Here is a 26,566-nt window from a genome sequence, read left to right as displayed (position 1 = left end):
ACAAACTGGCTTTAAATTATTTCATCTCTTTTATGAATGTACTACCTTGATATGTAACTCAAATGAGAACTAACAACTTATCATTTTGTGTTTAGGTAATACCAAATATCTGTTCAATCAGATCTGAATAGTACATGGATATTGTTGAAAAAAAATGCATGGAATATGATTGGGACCTTTGATCCATGTATTTAGAAATAAAATGGCAATTTAATAAATTATTAAGACTTATTTTTATGGGATGGTAGAGGAACTTTACCTGATTAAATTTTGCTGAAGCCTCATGGCTAAGAGTATTTATATTTTATCTCATTGCTAAATGAACACAACCAAAATGGTCTATTTTTGTCTGGACAAAGGTTCAGATAGTAAAAGTTAGGGTTAAAGTCAGAATTAAATTAAGGGTAGTAAAGTATACGTTGTAATTTTAGGTAATCTTGATGCACAGGAATGTATCCTTCAGCTGAAGATGGCCATTTTCATAGTATGAAAATATTTTGTAATAGCTCTCCAGAACAGAAGTCAACATCGCAAACTTGTTTTTGTCATACTTCAGGGTGTGGGTTTAGACTCAGAATTTACCTATCTGAATGTTCCTCTATGCAAAATGTGCCTTTGCATATGAAAAAAATGCAAATGAAAAGGACTGTGGTATCACAATATCCTTAACATCTAATTTTCTGAACACATAACTTGGAGTGCAGGGGGTGTGAGAGAGGAACATTCACTGCTACAATCGAGAGGTAAAAGTTCATGTCCTTATTTCCTGTTTATAGTAGACAAGGATACCCTAACAGTAGCAGAAGAACTATTTTTTCATGATTTACATAACTAGCTCAACGATAGGAGCAATTTAATATCTGTTTGAGTAAAAAGAGAAACTATGTTTGATTTTTCTCAGTTTAGTTCTGGTAGCAGCTGCAGAATCTTTCCAGTTGATAGGAGAAGTAGCAGGGTATTTTTCAATTTGATGTATATGTTCTTCATCTCACATTGCCAGAATGGTCTCTCTTGCTTTTCACTCAGCTAACAGTTGTGTGGCATATGCTATGGCAGAGGTAGGAACTTCTACCTCTCCAGATACTGTTGAACCAGAACTGCTGACATCCCTCATCATTGCACATGCTAACTATAATTTAATAATATCTGAAGGGCCAAATTCCCAAATTCTGCATTTAATAATAGAAATCTGTATCTTTTTATCTATATCATATCTAGACCCTTCATATAGCGTGTAACACTTGATAAACACTGGTTTGCTAAGTTGCCAAGACTTGAGCTGGATGTCTGAAGATTGAGCCCCTTTCCCCATTAAAAGAAAGAATGATCTAGAACAGGGGTCTCAAACTCACAGCCTCCATGTCATTCGGAGTGGTCCATATTTCACTGACACACAAGGCAGGAAAAGAATAGCAGAGATGGCCGAGCAGCTTGCTGATCCTGGCATAAAACTTTCTGTGCCATTGCCAATCCCTGTCCTGCCCCGTACCATCTGTTCTGGATTGCTGCCAAATGATGGTGTCCTGATTCTGAATATGTAGAGGGCTTGGTTTAAAACAAACAAACAAAAAAATCAGACACAACTTGTCACACTTGTTTCTCTGGAATTACTAAATCAAATTACTTTCGTGAAAGTATTACTGTAGTATGGAGGGGGAAAGGAGAAAAACTGAAGGAAACTCATGCTTTCAGCTGGAAAATCATGCATTTTGATGCAGATGAGATTGAACTGGAGAAAAAAGAATGCCATTCATTCGAGAGAAGGCGCTCCTCTGCCTCCTCCCCTCGCCTGGATGGACAAGAGTGACCTGCTCCCAGACCCGGAGGCCTACAACACTACAAGAGGCGTTGCGATCACTGCACCCCGGAGGGTTGGCCCGCCTATAGAGGTCACCTCACCCCGCTCCTTTCTCGCGCATTCCTTCCAGGAACGGAAAGGGGGAGGAGAAGAATGATACGCTTCCATCTCTCTAATTTGGACGCAAGGGTTCTGGCAGTCCAGCCCCACAGGAACCCGCCTCCTTCCAGTGCTCTTTGGACTGGGCAGATGTCTGTCAGCAGAGCCGAAGTCGCCGCTCGAAAGTTTCGCTCCTCATCACGACTGCGCGAGGACTCCGTTCTGCTGGGGTTTTGCGGGGAGGCAAACGCAGCTCCGGGACCCGCGGCAGAGGGAAGGGCGCGCGCCAAGCTCAGCTTGTTTGAGTGAGTGGGTGAAGCCAGCACGTGGCGCCGGGGCGGGGCTGCCTTAGCAGAGGACGTGGTCGAAGGAGGCAGAGTTGGGTGGAGAGATAGAACGCTCGGGACGGCGGAGTGGGTCGGGTTGCCACGGAAACTCTTGTCTCCGCCCCCGCCCGCGCCTCGCTTCAAAGTTCTTTGGGCAGCGCCCAGGCTCGCAGCTCTTTGCGTGCTCCAGCCTGCCCTAAAAGTAAGCCGCTCTGCGAGGAAGAAAAGAGTTTTGAGAGGGGCGTAAACGCCTCTTCTGCAGCGACCACACATCCGTCTAACCGTGGATTGAGTGGAAGCCCTCAAGGAAAGGAAGGCCAGCTTTCTAAGCATGTGGAGCCGATACCGGGAGTCTTGCACTAGGCAAAGTAGGATGGGAGATGTGAACGCAAGGTTTGCTGGGGCAGAGATCTTATTTTTCTGTGAAATCAAAAGCTTTAGCCTGAGAAAGAATCCAGAACACTTGTATGGGAATCTTCGCTAATATTCGCGGCCCCCGCTTCCCCTTCATTTGTCGGAAATCAATTGAGATTACTGTATTGTTAGTCCCTTGTTAGTTTGCATGAACTTAATCTCAGTTCTCCTGCATTTCTGAGTTTGCCAGTTTGGGTTGTTTAAACTTCATGTCTCTTTAAACAGGACTTTAAATGTGCATGTTCAGTGTTTAAAAACTAAATATTTAAAGGTGGCTGCAATCTCAGAGCCAGTGTCCTGTACTGTACTGTAGTTAAATGTGGGACACAAACTGGTGAGGCACAGGTTCAGATTCCTGCTTGATCAGAGAGATGACTCTCTCACCCTGCCTCAGCCCAATTAACTTCACAGGTTGACAAGGGGATAAATAAATAAAAGTGCCGTAAATAAATAAAAATTGTAGCTTCTGCCTCATACAGTCATCAAGGAGGAAACCTACACATACGCTGCTGCTTTTCATAGCCTTCTGCGGGATTAGAACTACTGCTTGGGATGACCTTTATCCATGGTCATAATATGGACATTTGAATCCATAATTAATGGATTTAACGCATACTTCTTAATACATATCAGAAGGAACAGTGTTTAAAATGGGGGCAGGAGAAGGAAGTGGGATGGTTTGAAAGTGGAGGGGAAAAAAGTGAAATACATAAGAGAGTTTTGTCTTTTTGAAAGAACTCTTGTCACCCCACCTTGGACACTTCCAGCCCCCTGATACCCCACAGTTCCCTGAACAGCCTGTAAAAAAGAAGAATACAGCTAGTGAGTAAGAAGTAAAGTGGATTTGCTTTTGAGAAATGCAAGATAACAGATGAGTTTTGTCACAATAAGATGAAAACTCCTTTGCTACTTCCTTCAGTGAGGAACTACAAAAATATTTTGTTTAACAACCCACAAAATGAACAAGTTCTACAATGTCAATAAAGTTCCAAAGTAATGCCTGCAGTGACCTGGCAGGCATTAAAAGAAATTCAAATTTTATGTCTTCTATATTCCCTCTCCCAATATTTCAGTTTTTGTGCTTAAAGAAATGTATGATTTAAGCCATTTTTAAATGATACAGTGATTTAAATATAGTTTATATTGTACATTACTTTATATTAATCTTTTTGTATTATATTTCATTTTATTAAGATCATTTTTCCCTTTGTAGGTCAGAATATTTGGATCTATATTGAAGACATCTGAAGTCACATATAAGAAATTATGTCTTTCTTAATCAAAGGTGCTCAGAAGCATGGTTTTATCTGTCAAATCCACAAAGAATTATTATTTAAAAAATGTATATTGAAGAGTTCAAAAGCCTTGAATGGACAAAATATGAGATCTTCACAAGCATTCTCTCCAGTTGATTCCAAAAATATGGACTCCTTCAGTTATATAATAGTTGGAGCTGGGTCTGCAGGATGTGTTTTAGCCAACCGATTGACTGAAGATCCTCACAATACTGTGAAACTGCTTGAAGCAGGGCCAAAAGATACTGTTTTAGGTAGCAAACGATTAATGTGGAAGATTCATATGCCTGCTGCTTTAACTTACAACCTCTGTGATGAGAAGTATAATTGGTACTACCATACAACACCCCAAAAACAAATGGATAATCGAATTCTGTACTGGCCAAGAGGAAGAGTCTGGGGTGGTTCTTCATCCCTCAATGCCATGGTATATATTCGGGGCCATGCAGAAGATTATAACAGGTGGAGTAAAGAAGGGGCTGTTGGATGGGACTATGAATTTTGTTTGCCTTATTTTAAGAGAGCACAAACTCATGAGTTGGGTGCTGACCTTTATCGAGGAGGGAATGGCCCACTTCATGTGTCACGGGGAAAAACAAAAAACCCTCTTCATTTTGCATTCTTGGATGCAGCTCAGCAAGCTGGGTATCCTTTCACAGACGATATGAATGGTTTTCAACAAGAAGGCTTTGGCTGGATGGATATGACAATATACAAAGGTTAGCTTCTATATGTTCAGTTCAGAAACCATGTTCTGTACTTGCCATAAACACCATTCTTTGTAAACTGTTATAATGGATTGCAAACCTTGGAAATTTTTCAAGAGTTTCACAATTATAGACATAATGAAAAAAACCTGCCTTCCCATAATTGCCGATGTTTCCTTTAAGGGCCTAACACAGTTGCATGCATTGAGAAAGGGATCGGACTAAATCAGAGGTATGAAACTTTTGGGGGGACAAGGGCTACTTCTGGCCTTTGCATGGAATATTGAGGGCTATATATAAAACCTAAATATCATTTAATTTTTAAATTTAAATTATATTAAGTAATTAAACTATTACTCCCCATATATTTAATAATATTAAGATTACAATTCAACAACAACTTTGGAAGAGGTTTTGGGAGCTGCATTCAGGATTTTGGGAAAGAGGCACAGGTGACCCAGGGATGTAGGTCTTTCATTTCTGTGCTCAGTGGCTCCTCATATCCCTTCTGTCTCTGTTAATGTACCTGCAAGAGAATTGGATGTATTCCTGGTCATTCTCAATTCCAGCAGGGCAACAGTGGAAACTTCGATCTATGACAAGTTTACAAAAATATTAGGGAAAGGCTCCCCAAGTGAAGAAAGCTTGCTGTAGCTTTTCTTAATAGAATACTACACATGTTTTTCAGTTAAGGAATAATTGCCTTGTGAATGCTTAAACATGACTGTGTGAGAGCATGGAGATACAGTGGCAGTCTTCTATATTGGTAGTCAAATGCACATATATACTTTTATGCCTATATATTGCATTTATAGGCATAAAAAGGTGGGACATGGAGTCTTTCTACATGATCTGTGTAAGGGGCCAGTTCTAGGACTGTAAATTAGTACTACATCTCTAAGGAACAGGGATAATTTGCAACTAGGATGTTAAATGGTGTATAAGCTGGCTATCCTAATATTTTCTCTCATTTCCTGAAATCTGCCCCTTTCATAAGCCTACCAAAATAAAACAAAATTAAAACATATTAAAAACTAGAGTAAGTAATTCATTTAACAATTACAGTAATAAACTTGGAGAAATGTGTGTACTATTTAATTAATGTAACCTGGAATATTCAAAATTATACAAGGGGCGAACTGAGAACTTTTATAAATGTAGTTATTAGAGTCCATTAACTTTTCAGTGTGAAGCTTAAACATAGTGACTGGTATATTTATTCTTGGCCTGAGTGTTGATAACATTAGTCACGGTTCTTCCTCAACATGCATTCTTTGAAATATTAAAGCAACAGCTTCCAGGAGAATATGTCAAAACAGACAAGATGGCGGAAGTGATGTTGTGATGCAAGCCTATCCCCTTTTATCCACACATGTGACATTGACACATGTACAGAAGGAGCAGTGGTTGTACCACAATGCTGCTTCCACAATTTTGCCTGTTTTGATATCTCCTGCAGACACTGCTGTATTCAAGTTTACCCTTCCTTTCAAAGTACAACTGTAAATAAAGTGAATGAATTACAGCATAAACCTTATATCAAGTAATAATTAATTTTAAATATTCAGTATAGAAGAACAGAAATTGCAAGATATATCATAAAATTAGATGAAGTAGTGTTCCTGATAGATATCTTTGTCTTGTGAAATGCTCTGGAGGAAAATCAAAGTTGAAGTGTTCCTCCTGCCAGAATAGTACCTACACATATATCTAATAAAACTCCCCTGAGGAATTGCTTATCAGCTTGGTAAATTAGTATGAACATGGGATTCTTTTGAAAACAGACCCATAGCCAGTATTATCTTCATTAATTTGCTGGTTCGCTGGAATTGTTTATTTTGGCTGACAGACCAACTTCTTTCCACATTAAATACACAGTAGAACAACAACTGAATGATAACACATTAACCATTTGGTTTTTGTTTAACTCATTTCATTTGAAAGGTGGTGTGGAAAGGTCAATACTTCTTTTTCCTGGGCGTGGGGTTTGGCACACAAGTCCAGAATTGCAACTTAAACTGTTCCCTGCTCCATCCTTAGATGATCATAATTGGTCACAATAGCAGCTGTTAGAATAGAAATGGATGCCTGAATTAGACCCAGTATATAGCAACAATGTAGAATTAGGGCAAGTATTACATGCTAAACTTAAAAGACTTTACAAGCAATAGACAGCTATTGTACATGAGATATATAAAATCATTACAATTCCTTGTGCATTTAGATGCATGTTGATTTAAGACCATTCTGATCACCTTGGTAGATTTTTTGCTGGGAGCTGAATGGGTCAAGTGCAGCCCTACTTGAAACCTCTTGTTGGCCTTTAATACCACTGACATGCTATTGTTAAGGACTGTCCAATAGAGTTGGACTTTAGAGGCATTATTTATGGTGATTCCAGACTTTCTCGTTGGTAAAGTCCAAAGGGAGATTTTTTGGTACAGTGAATACTGATATGTGGTGTTCTGCATGGTTTTATCTTGGCCTTTTAAAGTTATTTAATATCTGTATGAAATTGCTGGGAGGAATCATTCAAAACTTTAGAGATATTATCAGTATCACATCTGATATTGTGATCTGACTGCAAGAAAAGGCTCAGGGCCCTTGAGCATTATCTTGTTCAGTACCAAGATAGATGAGCAAGCCAAACCTAAATCTAGACAATGTTAAACTTACTTTCAATCAACTGAAAGGGTAGACCGAGAATTGCAGATTACATTGGTTTCTACCTGCACACCCAGCAACAGGAAGATCAGGCTTGTAACTGGTGTACAGTATCATGATCGGATCCCTCTCATACAGAAAAATCTGGTGGTCATTTTTGTGGGAGGAGAGGTCACAGTTCAATATATTGATTTTAATTGAGAAACTGTTAAGAAATGGTTATTTTACAGATTACCTGATTAATATGAGACTGTCTGGATCAGAAGTAGTCTTTTTTCTGCACTTACAGAAGCCTGCCTGTCAGACATATAGAAAAGTATTTTTCTCCAGCTTTGGAACAGGCTCCATTTGGAGTTGCAGTTAGTCTTCACTTTCTTTCTCTTTGTCAGAAAAAGATTCAAAATGTTGTTTTTTAAATTATTTTGTATGTTGTTTTAGCAATTTCTTTGTGTTTTATATATGTTATTAGTGTTATATGTTATGGTTATTTTTATATTGTTTCCATTATTGCTCTGCTTTGATGGAGCTTCAGTTGCTGGACTGCAGTCATAACTTCAAAGAATTTTAACATATAATGACAGAACAGATAAATCACTTTGGTATTTATTTTATTCATTTTTTAAATTCAAAACCAGGTTTTTCTAGGGCAGCTTACAATACTGAGATAAGACAGATTATTTGTATTGCAGCTGCTGTCAAAATAAAAACATGTATTTTATAGGTAAAAGGTGGAGTACAGCCAGCGCATACCTTCGCCCTGCGTTATCACGTCCAAACTTGTCTACAGAAGACAGTACACTTGTAACCAAAGTTTTATTTGAAGGGACCAAAGCAATTGGTATTGAGTATATTAAAAACGGAGAAAAGAAAAAGGTAAGAATGTACAGTATTGTTTCTCCAACTACAAAAAGAAAATAAATGTTTGGTTGTACGAACATTTCATTTTTGGCTTATTAGAGTTGTAGCAAAGCTTATTATATTGTTGGAAATAAGAGAGAAATGCAGTTGACACTTAAAATCCACTTCATGTATTGATCTCAAGAAAGCACTGAAGTAGCCTGGTCAAAAAATAATGATTACCTCTCCATTCTGCAGATGGCTTGAGTTTTCCATTTACAGGTATGTTGGCTGTTTAGCTTTTGTTCAAAGTTTCCTCCAAAATTGGGCCTAATCAATTTTTTAAATTACAGATATAAGGTTGTAGTTTTCTTTTCACGTTTAGAAATGAATTCCATAGTGTTTTGAAAACAGATATTCCTTTCACTGAGAGTCTCGTCATTCTAATGCTTTAAAGATAGAGGAAGAAAAATAAAATCTCTTTCTAGATTAACTAAGTTCTAATACTTTCTTCCAAACTTCTGAGTAATTTTAATACAGAAGAAACTTGAATAACTTGACCTTTTTAGTTGCTCTTTTCCATAACTTACAGTGGGGCAAAAAAGTACTTACTCAGCCACCAATTGTGCAAGTTCTCCCACTTAAAAAGATGAGAGAGGCCTGTAATTTTCATCATAGGTATACCTCAACTATGAGAGACAAAATGGGGGAAAAAATCCAGAAAATCACATTGTCTGATTTTTAAAGAATTTATTTGCAAATCATGGTGGAAAATAAGTATTTGGTCAATATCAAAAGTTCATCTCAATACTTTGTCATATATCCTTTGTTGGCAATGACAGAGGTCAAACGTTTTCTGTAAGTCTTCACAAGGTTTTCACACACTGTTGCTGGTATTTTGGCCCATTCCTCCATGCAGATCTCCTCTAGAGCAGTGATGTTTTGGGGCTGTCGCTGGGCAACACGGACTTTCAACTCCCTCCAAAGGTTTTCCATGGAGTTGAGATCTGGAGACTGGCTAGGCCTCTCCAGGACCTTGAAATGCTTCTTACGAAGCCATTCCTTCATTGCCCGGGCGGTGTGTTTGGGATCATTGTCATGCTGAAAGACCCAGCCACGTTTCATCTTCAATGCCCTTGCTGATGGAAGGAGGTGTTCACTCAAAATCTCACGATACATGGACCCATTCATTCTTTCCTTTATACGGATCAGTCGTCCTGGTCCCTTTGCAGAAAAACAGCCCCAAAGCATGATGTTTCCACCCCCATGCTTCACAGTAGGTATGGTGTTCTTTGGATGCAACTCAGCATTCTCTCTCCTCCAAACACCACAAGTTGAGTTTAGACCAAAACGTTCTACTTTGGTTTCATCTGACCCTATGACATTCTCCCAATCCTCTTCTGGATCATCCAAATGCTCTCTAGCAAACTTCAGACGGGCCCAGACATGTACTGGCTTAAGCAGGGGGACACATCTGGCACTGCAGGATTTGAGTCCCTGGCAGCATAGTGTGTTACTGATGGTAGCCTTTGTTACTTTGGTCCCAGCTCTCTGCAGATCATTCACTAGGTCCCCCATGTAGTTCTGGGATTTTTGCTCACCGTTCTTGTGATCATTTTGACCCCACAGGGTGAGATCTTGCATGGAGCCCCAGATCAAGGGAGATTATCAGTGGTCTTGTATGTCTTCCATTTTCTAATTATTGCTCCCACAGTTGATTTCTTCACACCAAGCTGCTTGCCTATTGCAGATTCAGTCTTCCCAGCCTGGTATAGGTCTACAATTTTGTTTCTGGTGTCCTTCAACAGCTCTTTGGTCTTGGCCATAGTGGAGTTTGGAGTGTGACTGTTTGAGGTTGTGGACAGGTGTCTTTTATACTGATAACAAGGTCAAACAGGTGCCATTACTACAGGTAACGAGTGGAGGACAGAGGAGCCTCTTAAAGAAGTAGTTACAGGTCTGTGAGAGCCAGACATCTTGCTTGTTTGTAGGTGACCAAATACTTATTTTCCACCATGATTTGCAAATAAATTCTTTAAAAATCAGACAATGTGATTTTCTGGATTTTTTTTCTCATTTTGTCTCTCATAGTTGAGGTATACCTATGATGAAAATTACAGGCCTCTCTCATCTTTTTAAGTGGGAGAACTTGCACAATTGGTGGCTGACTAAATACTTTTTTGTCCCACTGTACCTGCTGTGAAACGTGACCCTAACTAGAGCACAGGAGAAGAAGGAACCAGAACTTTATATGGCAAGGAAAAACCCAGAAGAGCAGAAACAATTTAGCTTTTGTAAAAACCACAACAAAAAATTACTGCTGTTTAATGGACTCACAAGCTAGATGACAAAGAACAAATATTGTGAAGCTCTATAACCAGTATAGTAAATGCAACTACATCATCAACAGATTTGATGATACTGTGATTCTTCCCGTTTTATCTTCAGTTCTTTTCCTTTGATAATTGGCCTTTTGTTGCCTTGAAACCTCATTGCTGCTTTGAATGCCCTTTCACTCAGTTTGGAGATATTAATTTGAAGCTTTCATAGGTACTTTGTGTTTTCAGGTATTTTATTTAGTAGTATCAGCAACCCTGGATACAATTCTTTCACCTCTGTGTCCAGCTCATTTATTAATAAGTTCATATGCATTAATTCCAGGATTAAAATTAGGAAATCTTGATGATGACCTCTTGTCAATTATGAAAATAGTTTATTCCTGCTCTTTCTTTTAAAAAAATTCTTAGCAGTTCATAAGAGGAATTGTTTTCCCAAGCTATAATTGCAGTACTATGAAACAGTAGTGTGGAAGTTTTTGAAAGAATGCATTATGTCATTAAAACGATACTATGGAGTTAGCCACACTAAATGGATAAATCTAGCTAAATCCTTCAACACCATATGTTTTCAGTACCACTGTTCCTCATATACCACTATTCTTTCAGGGATTAACTGGAACTGTAGTAAAATACAGTAAAACTGAATTATTGTGAACTTCAAATTAGAAAGGATGATAACAGATGTCTGAAAAAAAGAGAGTATCATCCTGGGATAACTCATCTTTAGAGAAATAAAAGATATAATTAGTCACTCACAGATTTATGTTGCCAGATGACTATTCAAGTAGAAGAATGTGGAGCCCAATATTCTCTTTGATCTGCAGAATGTGAATTTCCTTTGTTGGTTAAATAGTTCTTTTGGTACAAAGCAAAAGTTAATTTAATGGGATTATTCAAGTAACATGAGATACAGTTTATGGGGAAAAGAAGCAAAAGAAAAGCAGTTGTAAAAAGACAATATATTATTTGAAGTAACAAAAGCCTTTTATTCAGTATTACATTTTGAAGAATAGTTTATGTTAATAAAGAGAAAAGTTTAGGAAATGAGTTTGGATTGACAGGAAATATTGGTATTGCTGTCATGCTTAAGAGAAAAGATTACTTAAAAATAAACAATAGAGCAAGTCTTAAACAGTTATTTCAAACTCTCTAGATTACAAAACTTTTAGACATAACACAAGGAGTATGAAAACTGGCTGCCACAAATCCAATAACACTATTTTATATTGGTTTTAGTCTATCAAAATTTAGTCTGATTAAATTACTATTATTTTATTTCAGGTTTTTGCTAGTAAGGAAGTTATTTTAAGTGGAGGTGCCATAAATTCTCCACAGTTACTTATGCTATCTGGAGTTGGAAATGCAGATGATCTAAAAAAATTAGGAATCCCTGTGGTCTGCCATCTTTCAGGTGTGTATGATAGATTCAGTATAGTTCCATATAAGGCTATGTTGGATTTGAAAGTAAAAGGTGTTTTAGATGCTCACATAGCCTCTGCCAAGAACTCCTTAAATCAGCTGTGTCTTTTCCTGGTGTGAGAAACAAACATCAAGTTCCAAAGAATTAAGATAAAGATCCACTGAAGCAGCAAGTCATGGCCATGTCAGAGTCTGCACACTCAGTCCCAAAGTTCAGTAAATCTTCTGGAGTCCAAAGAGTTCCATCACAGATTTCTTTATTCAGGAGAAGCGTACAGCACCATAGTTTGTTGAGTCTGCCTCAACATAGCAAAGCCTTGCCTTTTTAAGCCCAACTTCCCCCCCTTCTAGGTTTCTATTCCCGCTTGCAGCTCTTCGTGCCTTGCTCCAGTTCTCACACCTCCTGGTCTTGGATGTCTGGCTCAAGATAGAGATAACGGCACCTGGCTTCCTCCTTCCCCCCCTTTATGGCAGGTCAAGCAAACGGTTAGAATAACATTCCCAGCATTACACTATTGATCTATGATTCGCAATTAAAGCAAAAGTATAATTAGTAATTAAAGCATATTAAAACAATTGAAGAATCTGGTTTGCATAGATCCTGACAGGCCATTTATTGAAAGAGTACGTTGTTGCAACAGCAGGTGTCCAACAAGTAGGCACATCCTGTGATAAGATGCATGCACTTTTTATTCCCTATGCCTGAGCGAAAAGACCCTCCTCCATTTCCCCATTGGTTAGGTACTCAGGAGTTTACAACCTATCCGAAGCACCTAAACTGCCCACGTGAATCTCCACTCCTGTTTACATCTCCCATTACCCTTATTTTAAAAGCCCCTTTCCCATATTTATTTATTTCCTTCTATGGCAGTTTTCGGCATTAGCAGTACGTGCTCAGTGAGGTGCTTTCAGATCTTGTGCAACTATTACAAAACCAACTCAGGTCAGTTTGTTAGCTCTCTATTCAGAGACTCACATACACAGGCTTCCTTACATATTACCACATCTTCTGTATTTCTTCTGCTCATTTTAAGCAATCCAGTACCTCTTTACGCTAAGAACCCCCTTGTGCAATTGAGGACCAGTAACTTGATTGTGTCACTATATATGTTTTGCTTAGAAATTCAGGGGCCTGAGAGATCCCCTTTCGCTACTAGTTGCTCATTAGAGTTTATTTTAAAGCATATACGGTCAAATTAGCTTACTTGCAAAAACAACACCTTTATCATTTCTCACACTGGGATGACATGTCTCCCCTTCTTAGCAGTCCCATGATCCCAGGAAAGACCAATTTCATTTAAGAAGTTGCAGAGGTGCTGCGTATGCACCCACATGCACTCTGAAGCACCATTCTACTTTTGAAAGCGAAGTGCTACATAGTCCCAATTTCATATATTTGTAAATATAGTTTACATATATTGGACTTTTTTGTCATTCCTACTAGGGGTTGGCCAGAATCTCCAAGATCATTTGGAAGTGTACATACAGCAAAAGTGCATTCAACCTCTAACACTGTATAAATCACAAAAGCCTCTTCAAATGATCAAAATTGGTCTTGAATGGTTTTGGAAATTTACAGGTATGATTTTAAATTATAGTCTGTTATGTTCTCATTTTGATAAAGTTATAAAATTGGCTTTTAAACTAAAATATTTAGTATGCATTCATCATACTTTTTTCTTGCATATGATTCTTTTTCCAAACTTTCATTCCATGTTAGGAAATCAAGTGTTTTCCAGAATTTCAGACTATATCTGCAAATAGCTTTAGCCCCGTGGATTTTTTAATGCATAGTTCCTAATCTCTTGTAACAAACAGGAAGTTAGCGTTTCTGGAAATTTTTGAGAATTCTAAGATTTGTTGCAGCAACACAAAGATTGTTTAGAGTAGAAGCACGAATAACTATGTTAATGTTGTATAACAAGAATACAGTGAAGTCTGCATTGCAAGAGGGAATGCAAGCAAAAACGTTAAGCAAATAAAAAGTAAAACATTTATGTGGAAATGAATGATTGACTTCATCCCATGCTGCATGTTTGAGTGAATGAATCTTTGTTCTAATAAGGCTACAGAAGGGTTTTGTTGTTTTTTGCTACCATTTACCTATGGAGCAAAGATTGACACTTGGTTTAAATAAGAACAACAAAAGGATAGAAGATTCCAAGTGCTTTATGAAAGATTTTGTCAGAATTTTTAGAATGTTTCAAACAAAAGTCAGAATTTCAGAATTTGTTCAGAATGTTTTCAGACAAAAGTCCTTCCTCAGGCTCTATGAATAAATAGAAGACACACATATGTAGAAATAGAATAAAAATAATTAAAATATTGTTCAAAAACCTTTTGTAGAAAAAAGGTTTTGTAGAAAAAATACAATTGTAAAAAGAAATGACTATTATTCCATACTAATTGTTAATTGTTAGTATAACAATTAGTATAATTCCGTTATGGAATAATTGTTAGTATTAATCCATACTAATTCCCCATGGGCTTGACACCTCTGATTTGAAGCAATGACTTTGTATCATCTTGGGGTAGGACATTGCACAAGAAACTGAAGTGCTTCCTTAACGCAGTCCTGATGATCGATTATGAGTGTGCAGTGGCTGCCCTCTACTCAGATCTGGCCAACATACTCAAATATGTATTTTATTTATTTATTTATTTATTTATTCATTCATTCAATTAATTAATTAATTAATTTGTATGCTGCCCATCTCCCCCAGTGGTACCCACTGGGGGAGATGGGCAGCATACAATTTAATTAATTAATTGAATGAATGAATAATAAATAAAATACATATTTGAGCTCTGGGCAGCTCACAATGAAAGTAAAACCCACAAAGAGTTAAAAAACAAATATCCCCATTAATTAATTAACAATTAATTAATGAAAAAGTCAAACTAAAAAAACAAGCCCTATACATAAAAAACTAAAATCAAGATGACAGAGTAAAATCAATTACCTGACAAGCCACTTCCACTGGTGTGAGCCCCCATGCGGCCCCCAGGCCATCTGGCATAGCCAAGATTTCATGCTCTTCCTGAAGGCCATGAGAGTAAAGCACATTGTAGTAATCCAACCGGGAGGTGCCCAGGGCATGAGTGACCATGCAGCGGGCCTCCTGATCGAGGAAGGGGCGTAACTGACGCCCAGCACAAAGTTGTGCAAAGACCCTCCTAGCAGCAACTGCCACCTGCTCTTCAAACAGGAGTCATGAGTCCAGGAGGACCCCCAGACTACACACCGGGTCTGTCTGGGGTAGTGCAACCCTGTCAAGAACCAAAGATGATAACCTCCCAGATCTTGAGGTTCCCCATATCCACAGCCACTCCATCTTACCAGGGTTCAGTTGAAGCCTGTTGTCCCCCATCCAGGCCTCCACAGGCTCCAGGCACCGTGAAAGGGTAGCCACAGCATCACTTAGGTCACCCAGGATGGAGATATATAATTGAGTATCATCAGCATACTGATGATACCTCATCCCATGGTGCCGGATGATCTCACCCAATGGTTTCATGTAGATATTAAATGGGAGTGGCAAGAGCACCAAACCCTGAGGCACCCCACAAAGTAGGGGCCATGGGTTGGACCTCTCATTCCCTATCAACACCGATTGGGTTTGGCCTTGGAGAAAGGAACTGAACCCGCATAGAACTGTGCCAACCAACTCCAACTCCTGCAACCAACCCAAAAGGATACCATGGTTGATGGTATCAAAAGCTACTGAGAGGTCAAGAAGAGCAAGTTCCTGGACACATATGTGTCCTCCACCTTTTTTCAAGATATGTAAGCTAAAGAGCGGTTCCTAAATTCAGAAGAGGCCTATCACTGGCAAAAATTAATGCCCTCCCAATAACCGTTTTTGAAAGGAAATTTCAGGGTATTCCATTTGAACAAAGATTTTGCTCCTATGGTAAAAGAGTTCCTGAAACATTAAGCCATATTTTGTTATATTGTACTTATTGTAAAGATACCTGGCTGCAGCTAATAACTCCCCAGAGATTAGCAGATTTCCAGGTCACCATTTTATTTACAGTTATTATCTGATTACTAGGATTTTATTTGTCTTAACATAGCTAAGTTACGTTTTACTATTTGTAAAATATGCCGTAGTTTGACCACTCCTGTATTATAATTTACTGTGGTTTTTATTTTCTCTCTCACAATTCGTTTTCTCTTTGTTCTTTGAGCTGGTCAATGACTGTAATAAAGTACTACTACTATAGTAGTATTCCATATTGATAACTAACATTCTCAAGTGCAATAATTTTATGACAGATATGACAATTTACAAATCAATTAATATGAATACATTATTATGTATTTTAAAATATTTTTAAATTGTCAAATCACATATTAAAAGCAATTATATTATAAAGTAAATTTTGTACTACAAAATAACTATTTCTAAAGTGAAAAAAAAACCTATTTCAACTGTGAATGGTTTCATGATAAATGAGACATATTCTTTATTTCACAAGGTATAATGTGATTTGGTTTGTTTTGAATAAGCATATGTGAATCCAAGACTCATGCTTTGTAAAGCATATTTTGTGTTATGTTTTATGAACAAGGCCACTATGGCTTGTTCAACCAATTATGGCTTCCATGATGCATGACCCAACAAATGCAATCCAAACAGTACCTATGCCCTGTGAGCTAGACCCCAACCACAAAGTTGTATGCAGTGAGACTTAGGCACCACTTTTACTGTCTGTGGTGAGTGTGCATAGCAGAATGTAATATAAAATGTAGGGAATGGAAAATGATATTTTGAAATCCTCAATCTTCCATTTCTCATTATTTATGTATCTGGTGTTTGGTGCTCCACCTTTCAGGAGATGGAGCCACTGCCCACTTAGAGAGTGGTGGATTTATAAGAAGTCGCCCAGGCGTTCCTCACCCAGATATCCAGTTCCACTTCCTCCCTTCTCAGGTGATTGACCATGGGCGTGTTGCTTCACAGCTGGAAGCTTATCAGGTGAATAGTGATACCAATTATTATATAGAATGTTTACTGTGCAGAAATACTACATGTTTTCCTGGAATGTTGTTCCTTTTCTTGTAGCATATCATTAAAGAAACATATTGTGCTTTTGGAAATAGTTGCTAATCACTTTGCCTTCATTGGTAGGCAGAAGGTTCAACCAGAGGCGACATAAATTCTCTTTCAATAAGTATACAGATAACATAATTCATCCAATACCTCTAAAAGACTTCTTGACATTTTAAAATAAAAGGGCTTTGTGAATCTTTTGTGTTCAAGTTTGTTAACCAATATTAAACAAGACTATCCTCATTTGAATATAAGAGCTCTCGTTTAATACAAGCTGTGATTTTCACTTCAGAGCCAGTGAGTAATGAAAGAAGTAGAAAGAACCAAATTATGAAACCTGGAATAATTGTCTAGATCAACCATGCAGTGTCTGAATAACTCATAAAACTCAACATATGAACCCATTAGTTATTTTATAATGTGCCTCTGGATGCCATATACCATAGATCTTCTTGGATTGCCACAGGTCCATATTGGCCCCATGCGAAGTACCAGCATAGGAAAGCTGAAGCTGAAGAGTTCAGTCCCTACTGAGCATCCAATCCTTGAGCCTAACTATTTGTCAACAGGTAAATGCAGAATTATCTATATTCTTTTCTTTGTTTTTTTTCAGCTTGTAAACTAAACTCACCCATCCACAAAATAATTACACCTTGTTCAGACAATGGCATACTTCACCGGTAGTATTACTTTCATGGTATTTTCTATTTCTTTGTATTTTTTCCTTTTCCATCAGTCCCAAACTGTGTCAAATGTGGAATAGTGACCACATAATCCAGTAAAGATTCTCTTTTGCCACATGTGTAAAAGGAGTCCAAGCAACTGATTTCCCATTATGCCTAAATTTTCTCTTAACTAGTAGATTCTCAGGATTGTCAGAAGTGAGCTAACACACAGTAATTCTAATTAATTCAGAATTTAACTCTCCAGGATAATTATGTTTACAGAGCACCTGTTTAGGTATAGTAAAACATCATATTTTTTCTGCAAGCATATTTAGTGCTTACTGGCTGATTGTTCCTGCTTTGCTTCTCCTATCAATGCTGATGACACTCAGTTGTACATCTCAGTCTATGGCCAGGAAGTCATAGTTTTGTCCCATTGCCTGGAAGCTTTGGGAGTCTGGATGGGGAGGAACAGGCTCAAGCTCAACTCTAGCAAGACTGAGTGGCTGTGGGTTCTTGGACTACTCAGTTCCTGGGATCTTCCATAATTCAGGACCAGTGCACCTCATTCAGGACTGGTGTGTATCTTGGAGGTCTTCCTGGAATCTCAGGTCCTGCTTAAGAAACAGGTGGCAGCTTTGGCCAGGGAGGCCTTTATAAAGGTTTAGCTTGTGCACCAGTTGCACCCATTCCTTGACCAGGAGGCCTTCCTTACAGTCACCAGTGCCTTGGTCACCTTGCTGGCTGGCTATTGAGGGTGTCCTTGAAGACCACTCAGAAGCTACAGCTGGTACAGAATGCAGCAGTCCAAGCAGAGGCCCCAGTTATCTGAGGGACTATCTTCTGTAAGTGTCTGCCTGATTCAGGTGTGGAGTCATCTTGGATGGGCTCATTCACGTCTCATCAATTGAGCAGTTTCATCTAATGGGACCCAGAAAGTGTTGTTGCTGCACCAGCCCTGTGATATACAAGTAGTCCTCATTTAGTGACCACCTTGTTTAGTGACCATTCGCAGTAAAATGTCCAATCCTCACATTTATGAACTTCACAGGTTTGTAAAGCAAAGGAAAGCTGAAATAAGATCATAAGCACAGTCACGATTTCACTTAGCGACCGCTTTGCTTAAGAACTAAGTTGCCAGTCCCAGTTGGGGTCACTAAATGAGGACTACCTGTAGCATTGCTCCAGAGATTCGTACAACCCTCACCCTACCTCTTTAAACAAGCTTTAAAAATCTGGCTCTTCCCACAGGCTTTGAGTTACTGTATGATCAAGCCTTTTTAAGTCAGGGAATGGGGTCAGTAGTCTTTTTTATTTGCTTCTTCAGGGTGACTGCTGTTCTTTCTTTATATGATATTGTTCTTCATTAGTCTTTAATTATGAAGCCACCCAGGGTTGTCCTGGAGTCAGGCAGCCTAGACATTTGACAAACAAATAATGATGCCCTATTAGTGGTTTATATAATGTAATATTTGAACTCAATCTCTGTTGCTCCCCTAACTAGCCAGAATCTGAAGCTAGTTTTTATTCTTGGATTCAGTTTTTCATTTGTTAGGGGTTGGAAAAGCCAGTTATGCCAGTTTGAAACAAACTGAGGACACACATTATTTCCTGGTTTTTAGCTCTGTTTTGATGAATGATGAAACATTGTTCTCTGTTTAGTTTATGATTAATCAGGACCACTCAGCCAGTATGCATTGGTGCGTTTGTTCAATCTCAGACATTTTGAAAAACGATGGCTTACTGTAATGTCCAAACGAAGTCAGAGACTTCACCATGCTGGAGTTTTCAGACAATCCAGTTTAACTGGATTTCCTCAGGCAAAAAGTTGCATGCTCAAGCCCAGCATCTCCTCTGTGCATATAGAGGTCTAGTGCATATGTGAGAAACTCCGTTTGTTTCTGTGGGAGAAATAATGCACACATCACAAGGCTTAAATTGTTATCTTGTGCATTATGATTTTAAAATACAGAATTCAATTATAGTGATGACACTATCAATCTTAACAGTCTTGCAGATTTTAAAAACAAACATTTTTATGACATATACTTTTGTGGATTACAATCCATCAGATGCATAAAATAAACTATTAAATTTTAAAGGATGAAGTGAAATGAAATGCAGAAGATGCGGACAGCGATAATTATTTCATTAACAGGGATAATTCACAAAGCACTTATTGCAGAGATCCTTGCATTGGTGATTAACAAGGATGGGATGATGAGATCAGCAAAGATGGGATGATGAAAAGCCTTTGTCTACTCAAGGAACTAGAGCTAAACTTTTTAACTATATTACAATAAAACTATCTTTATAGGCTTTTGTCTAGTTTTTGCCATTCTCAATTTCATTTCTTCTTATCTCATTCTTGATCCTTCTCCAATTGTGTGTATGTGTGTGTATATAAAAAAAATCCCCTCTCACCCCTATGGGTGGTATGTGTCTTCCTCAATCTCAGGTCCTCTACCAGAGGCCTGGGAGGTTGAGGGTTCTGCACAGTATCTTAGCTGTTCCTAGCACTGCACTCTTCTGGACACAGAGCCCTGATGTTGTTCCTGGGATCTGTTGGAGCCACTCTCCCAGCTTAGGAGTCACAGCCCCGAGCGCTCCTACCACCACTGGGACCACTTTGGCCTTTACTTTCCATATCCTCTCTAGTTCCGCCTTCAGGCCCTGGTATTTCTCCAGCTTCTCATACTTATTCTTCCTGATGTTGCTGTCACTTGGCACCACTACATCTATCACCACCACTGTCTTCTGGTCCTTGTCTACTACCACAATGTCTGGTTGATTGGCCAATATCTGCCTGTCCGTCTGGATCCGGAAGTCCCACAGGATCTTAGCCCTATTATTCTCCACAACCTTTTGTGGAATCTCCCATCTGGACTTGGGAGGGTCTAGCCCATACATTGTGCAGATGTTCCTGTACACAACCCCAGCTACTTGGTTGTGCCATTCAGTGTATGCTGTTCCTGCCTGCATCTTACACCCTGCCACTATGTATTGGACTGTCTCTGAGGCCTCTTTGTACAGGGGCCTGTCTAGTGTGGTAGACCCCTGCTTCTATGGATCTGGTGCTTAGTGCCTGTTCTTGTACTGCTATGAACAGTGCCTCAGTGCTGTCTTTTAGTCCAGCCCTTTCCAGCCACTGGTAGGATTTCCCAGTGTCAGCCACTTCAGCTGTCTGTCGATGGTACATCCCATGCAGGAGCTTGTCTTGCCATGGCACTTCCTCCACTTGAACTTCCTCCCATGTCTGCTGCTGCCTCTGGCATTCTCTCAACAGCTCATCTTTAGGTGCCATCTTACTGATGTACTCCTGGATGCTCTGGGTTTCATCCAGGACAGTGGCTTTGACACTCACCAGACCCTGCCTGTCCTCTTTCCAGCTGGTGTACAGTCTCTGGGTGTTGGATGTGAGGTGGAAACCTTTGTACATTGTGAGGAGCTTCCGGGTCTTCACATTGGCAGCCTCCATATTGTCCTTTGGCCAGCTCACTATACTGGCAGGGTATCTGATGACTGGCAGGGCATACGTGTTGATGGCATGGATCTTGTCCTTCCTATTGAGCTGGCTCTTCAGGACCCATCTTATCCTTTGGTGGTACTTGGATGTTCTTGTCTTCTTTGCCGCCTCCTCATGGTTCCCATGTGACTGTGGGATACCAAGGTACTTGTAGCTGGTGTGTATGTCTGCTATGTAGCCTGCTGGTAGTTCCACTCCATCAGTCTTAACTACCTTCCCTCTCTTTACTACCATCTGGTCACACTTCTGTAGTCTGAATGACATCCCAATGTCCTCACTGTAGATCCATGTCAGGTAGATCAGTAAATCGATGTCTCATTCACTCTTAGCATACAGCTTGATGCCATCCATGTAGAGGAGGTGGCTGATGGGAGTTCCACTCTTGAACTTGTACCTGTATCCAGTTCTTGTGATTATCTGGCTGAGGGGGTTCAAGCCTATGCAGAACAGCAGCAGGGACAGTGCATCACCTTGGTATATGCTGCACTTGATGGCCACTTGTGTGAGCTGTCTTGAGTTGACTTCCAGTGTTGTCTTCCACAGTTCCATTGAGTTCTTGAGGAAGGTCCTTAGTGTCCTGTTGACTTTGTATAGTGCCAGGCATTCACAGATCCATGTGTGCGGCATTGAGTTATAGGCTTTCCTGTAGTCAATCCAGGCTGTGCTCAGATTGGTCGGTCTAGACCTTGAGTCTTGGGCGGCTGCTCTATCTATGAACAACTGGTGTTTTGAGCCTCTGGTGTTGTTCCTAATGCCCTTCTGAGTTGTGCTCATGTACTGGCCCATATGGTCCCGTAGCTTGGTGGCTAGGATGCCTGATAGGACTTTCCATGTTGTGGGGAGGCAGGTTATTGGCCGGTAGTTGGACGATGCTGTTCCCTTGTGGGGTCTTTCATGATCAGCACTGTCCTTCCTTGTGTTAGCCAATCTGGGTGGGAGGCTGCTGCTAGCAGTTGTTTCATCTGTGCTGCTAGGCGTTCATGCACTGCTGTTAGTTTCTTTACCCAGTAGGTGTGGATCATGACTCTTAGTTTGTGTATCTCCTTAGCCTGGCAGGCAGTGCTGTGAGCCCTTGTTTGGCAGTCTTTAGGGCTTCGGATGGAGTCAGGCCCATGTATATTTTCAGTAGCTGAGTCTTACCCTTAATTTTCACACCCTTCTGTAGTTCTACCAGATGACTAACTTCTCTCCGAGTTACCTTGATCTTCACCTCCAGCCTCATTTTCCAGGGTGGGGGTGGGGGTATGTACCGCTGTTCTTCTTAATCATGTAGCCAAGCATCTCCAGGATCACAGCAGCTGTAGCATATACCAGTTCATTGGTTTGAGTTATGGTGGGATTGTCGTGAGGGCTCTGTTGGCATCTTCTAGCATACCATCTCATGGTACTTCTCCACTGAGCCTTGGTAATCGGTCTTGAGGGCTGACAGCAGCTATTTTATCCATGATCTTATGCCTCATATCAGCTGCTGTGCTCTGTAATGGAGGGGGTGGCAGTGACGTTCCAGCTTCAGGTGTTGGCTGCACATCCACTTGTTCTTCCGGGTCTTCTTGAGTCCGGGATGTAATATGTAGTTGGTCCATCTCAAGTTGTGAGAGCAGCTTCCTCTTCACCATGCTGAAATGCTGGGTAACTAGTTGTTTCTCAGTTAGTGTGGATGTAGGTCTTCCGTCCATACATAGTTTCCTCATACGTTTCAAATATCCCCTCTCATTATGTCTACTGTGGTAGCAGCATTCCATCAATTCCAGGTTCTCTTGTCTCGTCCATGTATGGTTTGTTCCAGTAGCCCACTTATCGTCAAATTGTCCTGGTTCCCCAACATCTGGTGCGGATTTTGTTAATCCAGGTGACGTCCAAGCCAGCATGACTCTCTTTGTGTCACTCTCATATTCAAGGTAGGCAGGTGAAGCGTTAAGGGGTCTTTTGCCCAAGGACCTCTACTGGTAAGGCAGGAACCAGCCGGGATTTGAACCCCAGTCTCCCATGTCAAGGGTGGTGGTCTAACCACTATGCTATCCAGCTGCTTTACATCAGAATTATATGTCATGCATCTGAAGTAATTTTTGTTATTTTTGCTGTAACAAATCATTATGGCTTTCTCTTTGGGAGTAAAGAACTACATGGGTGAAGGACTAAACATGCAAGGGGCTAGTTTAAACTTGATATGTTAGTAAATATAGCTTGCCACTTCAATTATCTTTGTTTTATATTCAGATTTCTATCTGTCTTTTATGGTGAAAAGATATCAAAATGTAAAGCAATATCCATTTTACCTGCCTGTCCTGTATCTTGTCTCATTTTATTCTAAATTGTTGTCTGTGTAGAGAAGAATGTAGCATTAATGTTAGTATTGGTTGTGCACAGAATCATTGTGGTTTTCTTTTGTTTTGTTTTAACAGAAGTGGATGTCTGGGAGTTTCGCCAGTGTGTGAAATTAGCTAGAGAGATCTTTGCTCAGAAAGCATTTGAAAAATTTCGCGGACCTGAGATTCAACCAGGCGAACATATTCAGTCTGACAAAGAAATAGATGCTTTCATAAGACAAAAAGCTGATAGTGCCTATCATCCTTCTTGCACTTGCAAAATGGGACAGCATTCTGATCCTACCGCTGTAGTTGATCCTGAGACCAAAGTTATAGGCACAGAAAATTTGAGAGTAGTTGATGCCTCAATAATGCCTAGTATTGTTAGTGGGAATTTAAATGCCCCAACCATCATGATAGCAGAGAAGGCTGCAGATATTATCTTGGGATTGCCATCGCTTCAAGAGAAAAATGTTCCAGTATATAAACCCCAAACTCGGGAAACTCAGCGGTAACTTTCTGTTCTGCACCTGGTTTGCCTCCATAGGAGAATCTTGGCCTACTTTTTCCATAGGAATATCTATAAAAAGTAGCATCAATTGGTATGTTGCCTAATAACACTAAACCAAAAATCCACTTTCAGTTTCAGGAAAGAGGGTGTACAATAGAAATGATGCTTTACTTCAGCTAATATCTGTTAATAATAGATTACTAGAAACATCTGATTAACCACAGAGTTGTTATATAGACATTTGATGATATGCACAGTAAATTTTTACCACTGAATGGAACTCAGATTTTGTACAGTGCTACAAAAAGCTGAAGGAATAATGACAAAAATAGAGTGTATATAATAACAAGTGGATGGGCTGGTACATTTAATATTTTACATATTTTCCACATCAGATCTGAAGGTAAGAAAAAATACCAGCAATGTATTTTTTCCAGTAATGCAAGGTACCATTTAATCTCAGAATGAAATAAAATTACCATTCTGTCACCATTTTGTAGCTGAATTCTATTCAGGATATTTTTCTTGGATATTCTAAATAACTGAATCAGAACTCTGTTCAAGTTAGATCTCTTTGATCTATATTCTGTATTTTGGACATTTTAGACAATTTTTTTTTCAATTGTCACTAAGGAATAGAAAAGAATGGAAGTTGAAATGAAGTTGAAGCATTCATTTTAGTAGAAATAATCATGATTAAGTTATGCTGCTTGTGCTTTGCAAAATATATTCTCATGTTTCTGGAATAAGCAAATTTAATACAATTACTATGTTTAGCCTCAAATTTTTTTCTTTTTGTTTTGCTATCTTTTACTGTAGGCACTACTATGATTTATTTTGTCTTACTGTTTAGGTACATTAAGAGAGTAATAAAAGCCTTGCCTTGAATTGGTCTCATTAAGCAAGATTGTTTGCATCCTTAATTGACATTAAGGATTATTTGCGTCCTTAATCAACAGGGCAACTTTCTGGAAAGTATTGGATTGTTTTTCAACAACTGAAAACCAGCAGATACAGCTATCAAGGCAATTACTGCTTCAGAAAAGTGGGAACAGGTTTTTTTTTTTTAAAAGCTGCTGATTTGGAAAGCTGCCTTGAGACATAACTGCAGATGCTCTGAGCGTGTCCTGATGGCTGGTATTGCTGCAAAGCAATGAACATTGTGGAGCTTTGTAATTTACAAGGGAAAGGAATGAAATGTTAGAATAAGAGTGCTCTTGAAGGATAAGGTAACTGCTGTGATACTGTCTCAAAAGGAATTATGAAAAATGTTTTGTCATTAAATTGCAGCCAATATGATTTAGTTAGCATGGTATCAGTCTAGAAGGTATGAATGTAAGAGTTTATAAAAAAAATACAGGGAGTCCTTGGAGCCTTTTTGGAAGGTGTTTTAATTGGTATAGCTTGATTGTCATTCGGGCCTTTAGGCTGCAGAGGTCTTCAAAATCCTGTATGATTTTCAGTTCCATTATGATATGATTGGGAGCACAAGTTTAAATGCTACCCTGGAGATAAATGCTACTCTATAACAATGATGCTTCATGGAAAATAAGTTTACATAATTTTAGGTGAATTTCTGCCTTATTATTTAATGTATATAACCTTGAAGGCATTTCCTATTTATGTAGTTGATTTATATCTGCCTTTATTTTGTACATTTCAAGATGACATACCTAATGTTTCCTTGTATTTTCCCCACAACTAAACTCCGTGAGATGAGATGGGCTGAGACAGCGTGACCGACCCAAAGCCACCCAGCTGGCTTCCGTGGCTAAGGGAGAATGAGAATTCATAGTCTCCTGGTTTCTAGTCCAGCACTTTAACTACTACACTGGTTCTCTTTCTGCTATGTCATGTGGGGTTTTAAAAGGTCTTCAAAACCTTGCATCCCATTTCTTGGGTGAGGTTGTCTTTACTTCCGCCTTTGTTTTTGATTGCTCTTAATGTCAGAATAAAAGCAGCCTTTATTCCACTGGTGTGCCTAAACTTGCAACATCTTAGTTAAGTGTTTTAGAACCATCATTAGCAACCTAAAGTGACCTCAACTTTTGTTATTTCTCTGCCTATGAGATTCAGAGAAAAATTCTCCTGAATCAGGGCTTGTTAGGAAGCTAGCTGTGAAATCCTTTGAAGAAAACAATATAGAGGAAAACTTAGATTTGCAAATACAGCATAATGGAAGCAAGTTGGGAATACAGTATATTCTGAAATAATACACTCTGGAAATGAAATAGCAGCATAGGAAGAGTACAACCAACAATTCAAAATAACTGATCGAAAATGTTATTTAGGTCATTAGATTGTGGGAAGATTCTTGAATTGCCAGAAATAAAATTTTCTGAGCCAGCAAATTATTGGAAATAAGCAAACTGAGGCTAACTTGAACTGGATGTGGGCATCCCCTTTGTAAGTCCATGAACTGATGGGCTCTTAGATAGTCTTTTGCCACTGGAAGAAAAGCAAAGGTGGGAAGGGGAAGAAAAAGTTATTGATATTTCTAGCAGATTTGAGAGAGGGGATAAGCCTACTTTTCCTAGGAATAATGAAATGTCCAGCCTTGAATGGAGAGAAATAAAGCCTTGCTGGTTACATTCTCTTCCTCT

The 26,566-nt window shown here is 39.2% G+C and overlaps 1 protein-coding gene across 4 annotated transcripts; it reads left to right on the top strand.

Annotated features, from left to right (window-relative positions):
• Positions 1-2,046: 2,046 nt before the first annotated feature.
• CHDH (choline dehydrogenase) lies at positions 2,047-25,964 on the top strand. Of its 4 annotated transcripts, none has more exons than XM_007431455.4 (8): positions 2,047-2,202; positions 3,851-4,651; positions 8,025-8,176; positions 11,761-11,890; positions 13,343-13,477; positions 16,738-16,880; positions 17,422-17,524; positions 23,549-25,964. In XM_007431455.4, exons 2-8 carry the CDS (start codon positions 3,904-3,906, stop codon positions 23,965-23,967), a joined length of 1,830 nt encoding a protein of 609 aa, XP_007431517.1. In that variant the 5' UTR covers positions 2,047-2,202; positions 3,851-3,903; the 3' UTR covers positions 23,968-25,964. The 4 variants fall into 4 exon arrangements, with proteins under 4 accessions (XP_007431517.1, XP_007431519.1, XP_007431518.1 ...); XM_007431457.4 differs by lacking the exon at positions 2,047-2,202 and adding an exon at positions 2,360-2,425; XM_007431456.4 differs by lacking the exon at positions 2,047-2,202 and adding an exon at positions 2,362-2,591.
• The last annotated feature ends 602 nt before the right edge of the window (positions 25,965-26,566 follow it).

This window comes from Python bivittatus, unplaced genomic scaffold, assembly GCF_059951505.1.
Source record: "Python bivittatus isolate LINGU-HERP-01145 unplaced genomic scaffold, Pbiv_v1 ctg000080_np1212, whole genome shotgun sequence".
NCBI classification, from domain to species: Eukaryota; Metazoa; Chordata; class Lepidosauria; order Squamata; family Pythonidae; genus Python; species Python bivittatus.
The sequence above is the reverse complement of the archived record's forward strand: the minus strand, read 5'-3'. Positions and strand labels throughout refer to the sequence as shown.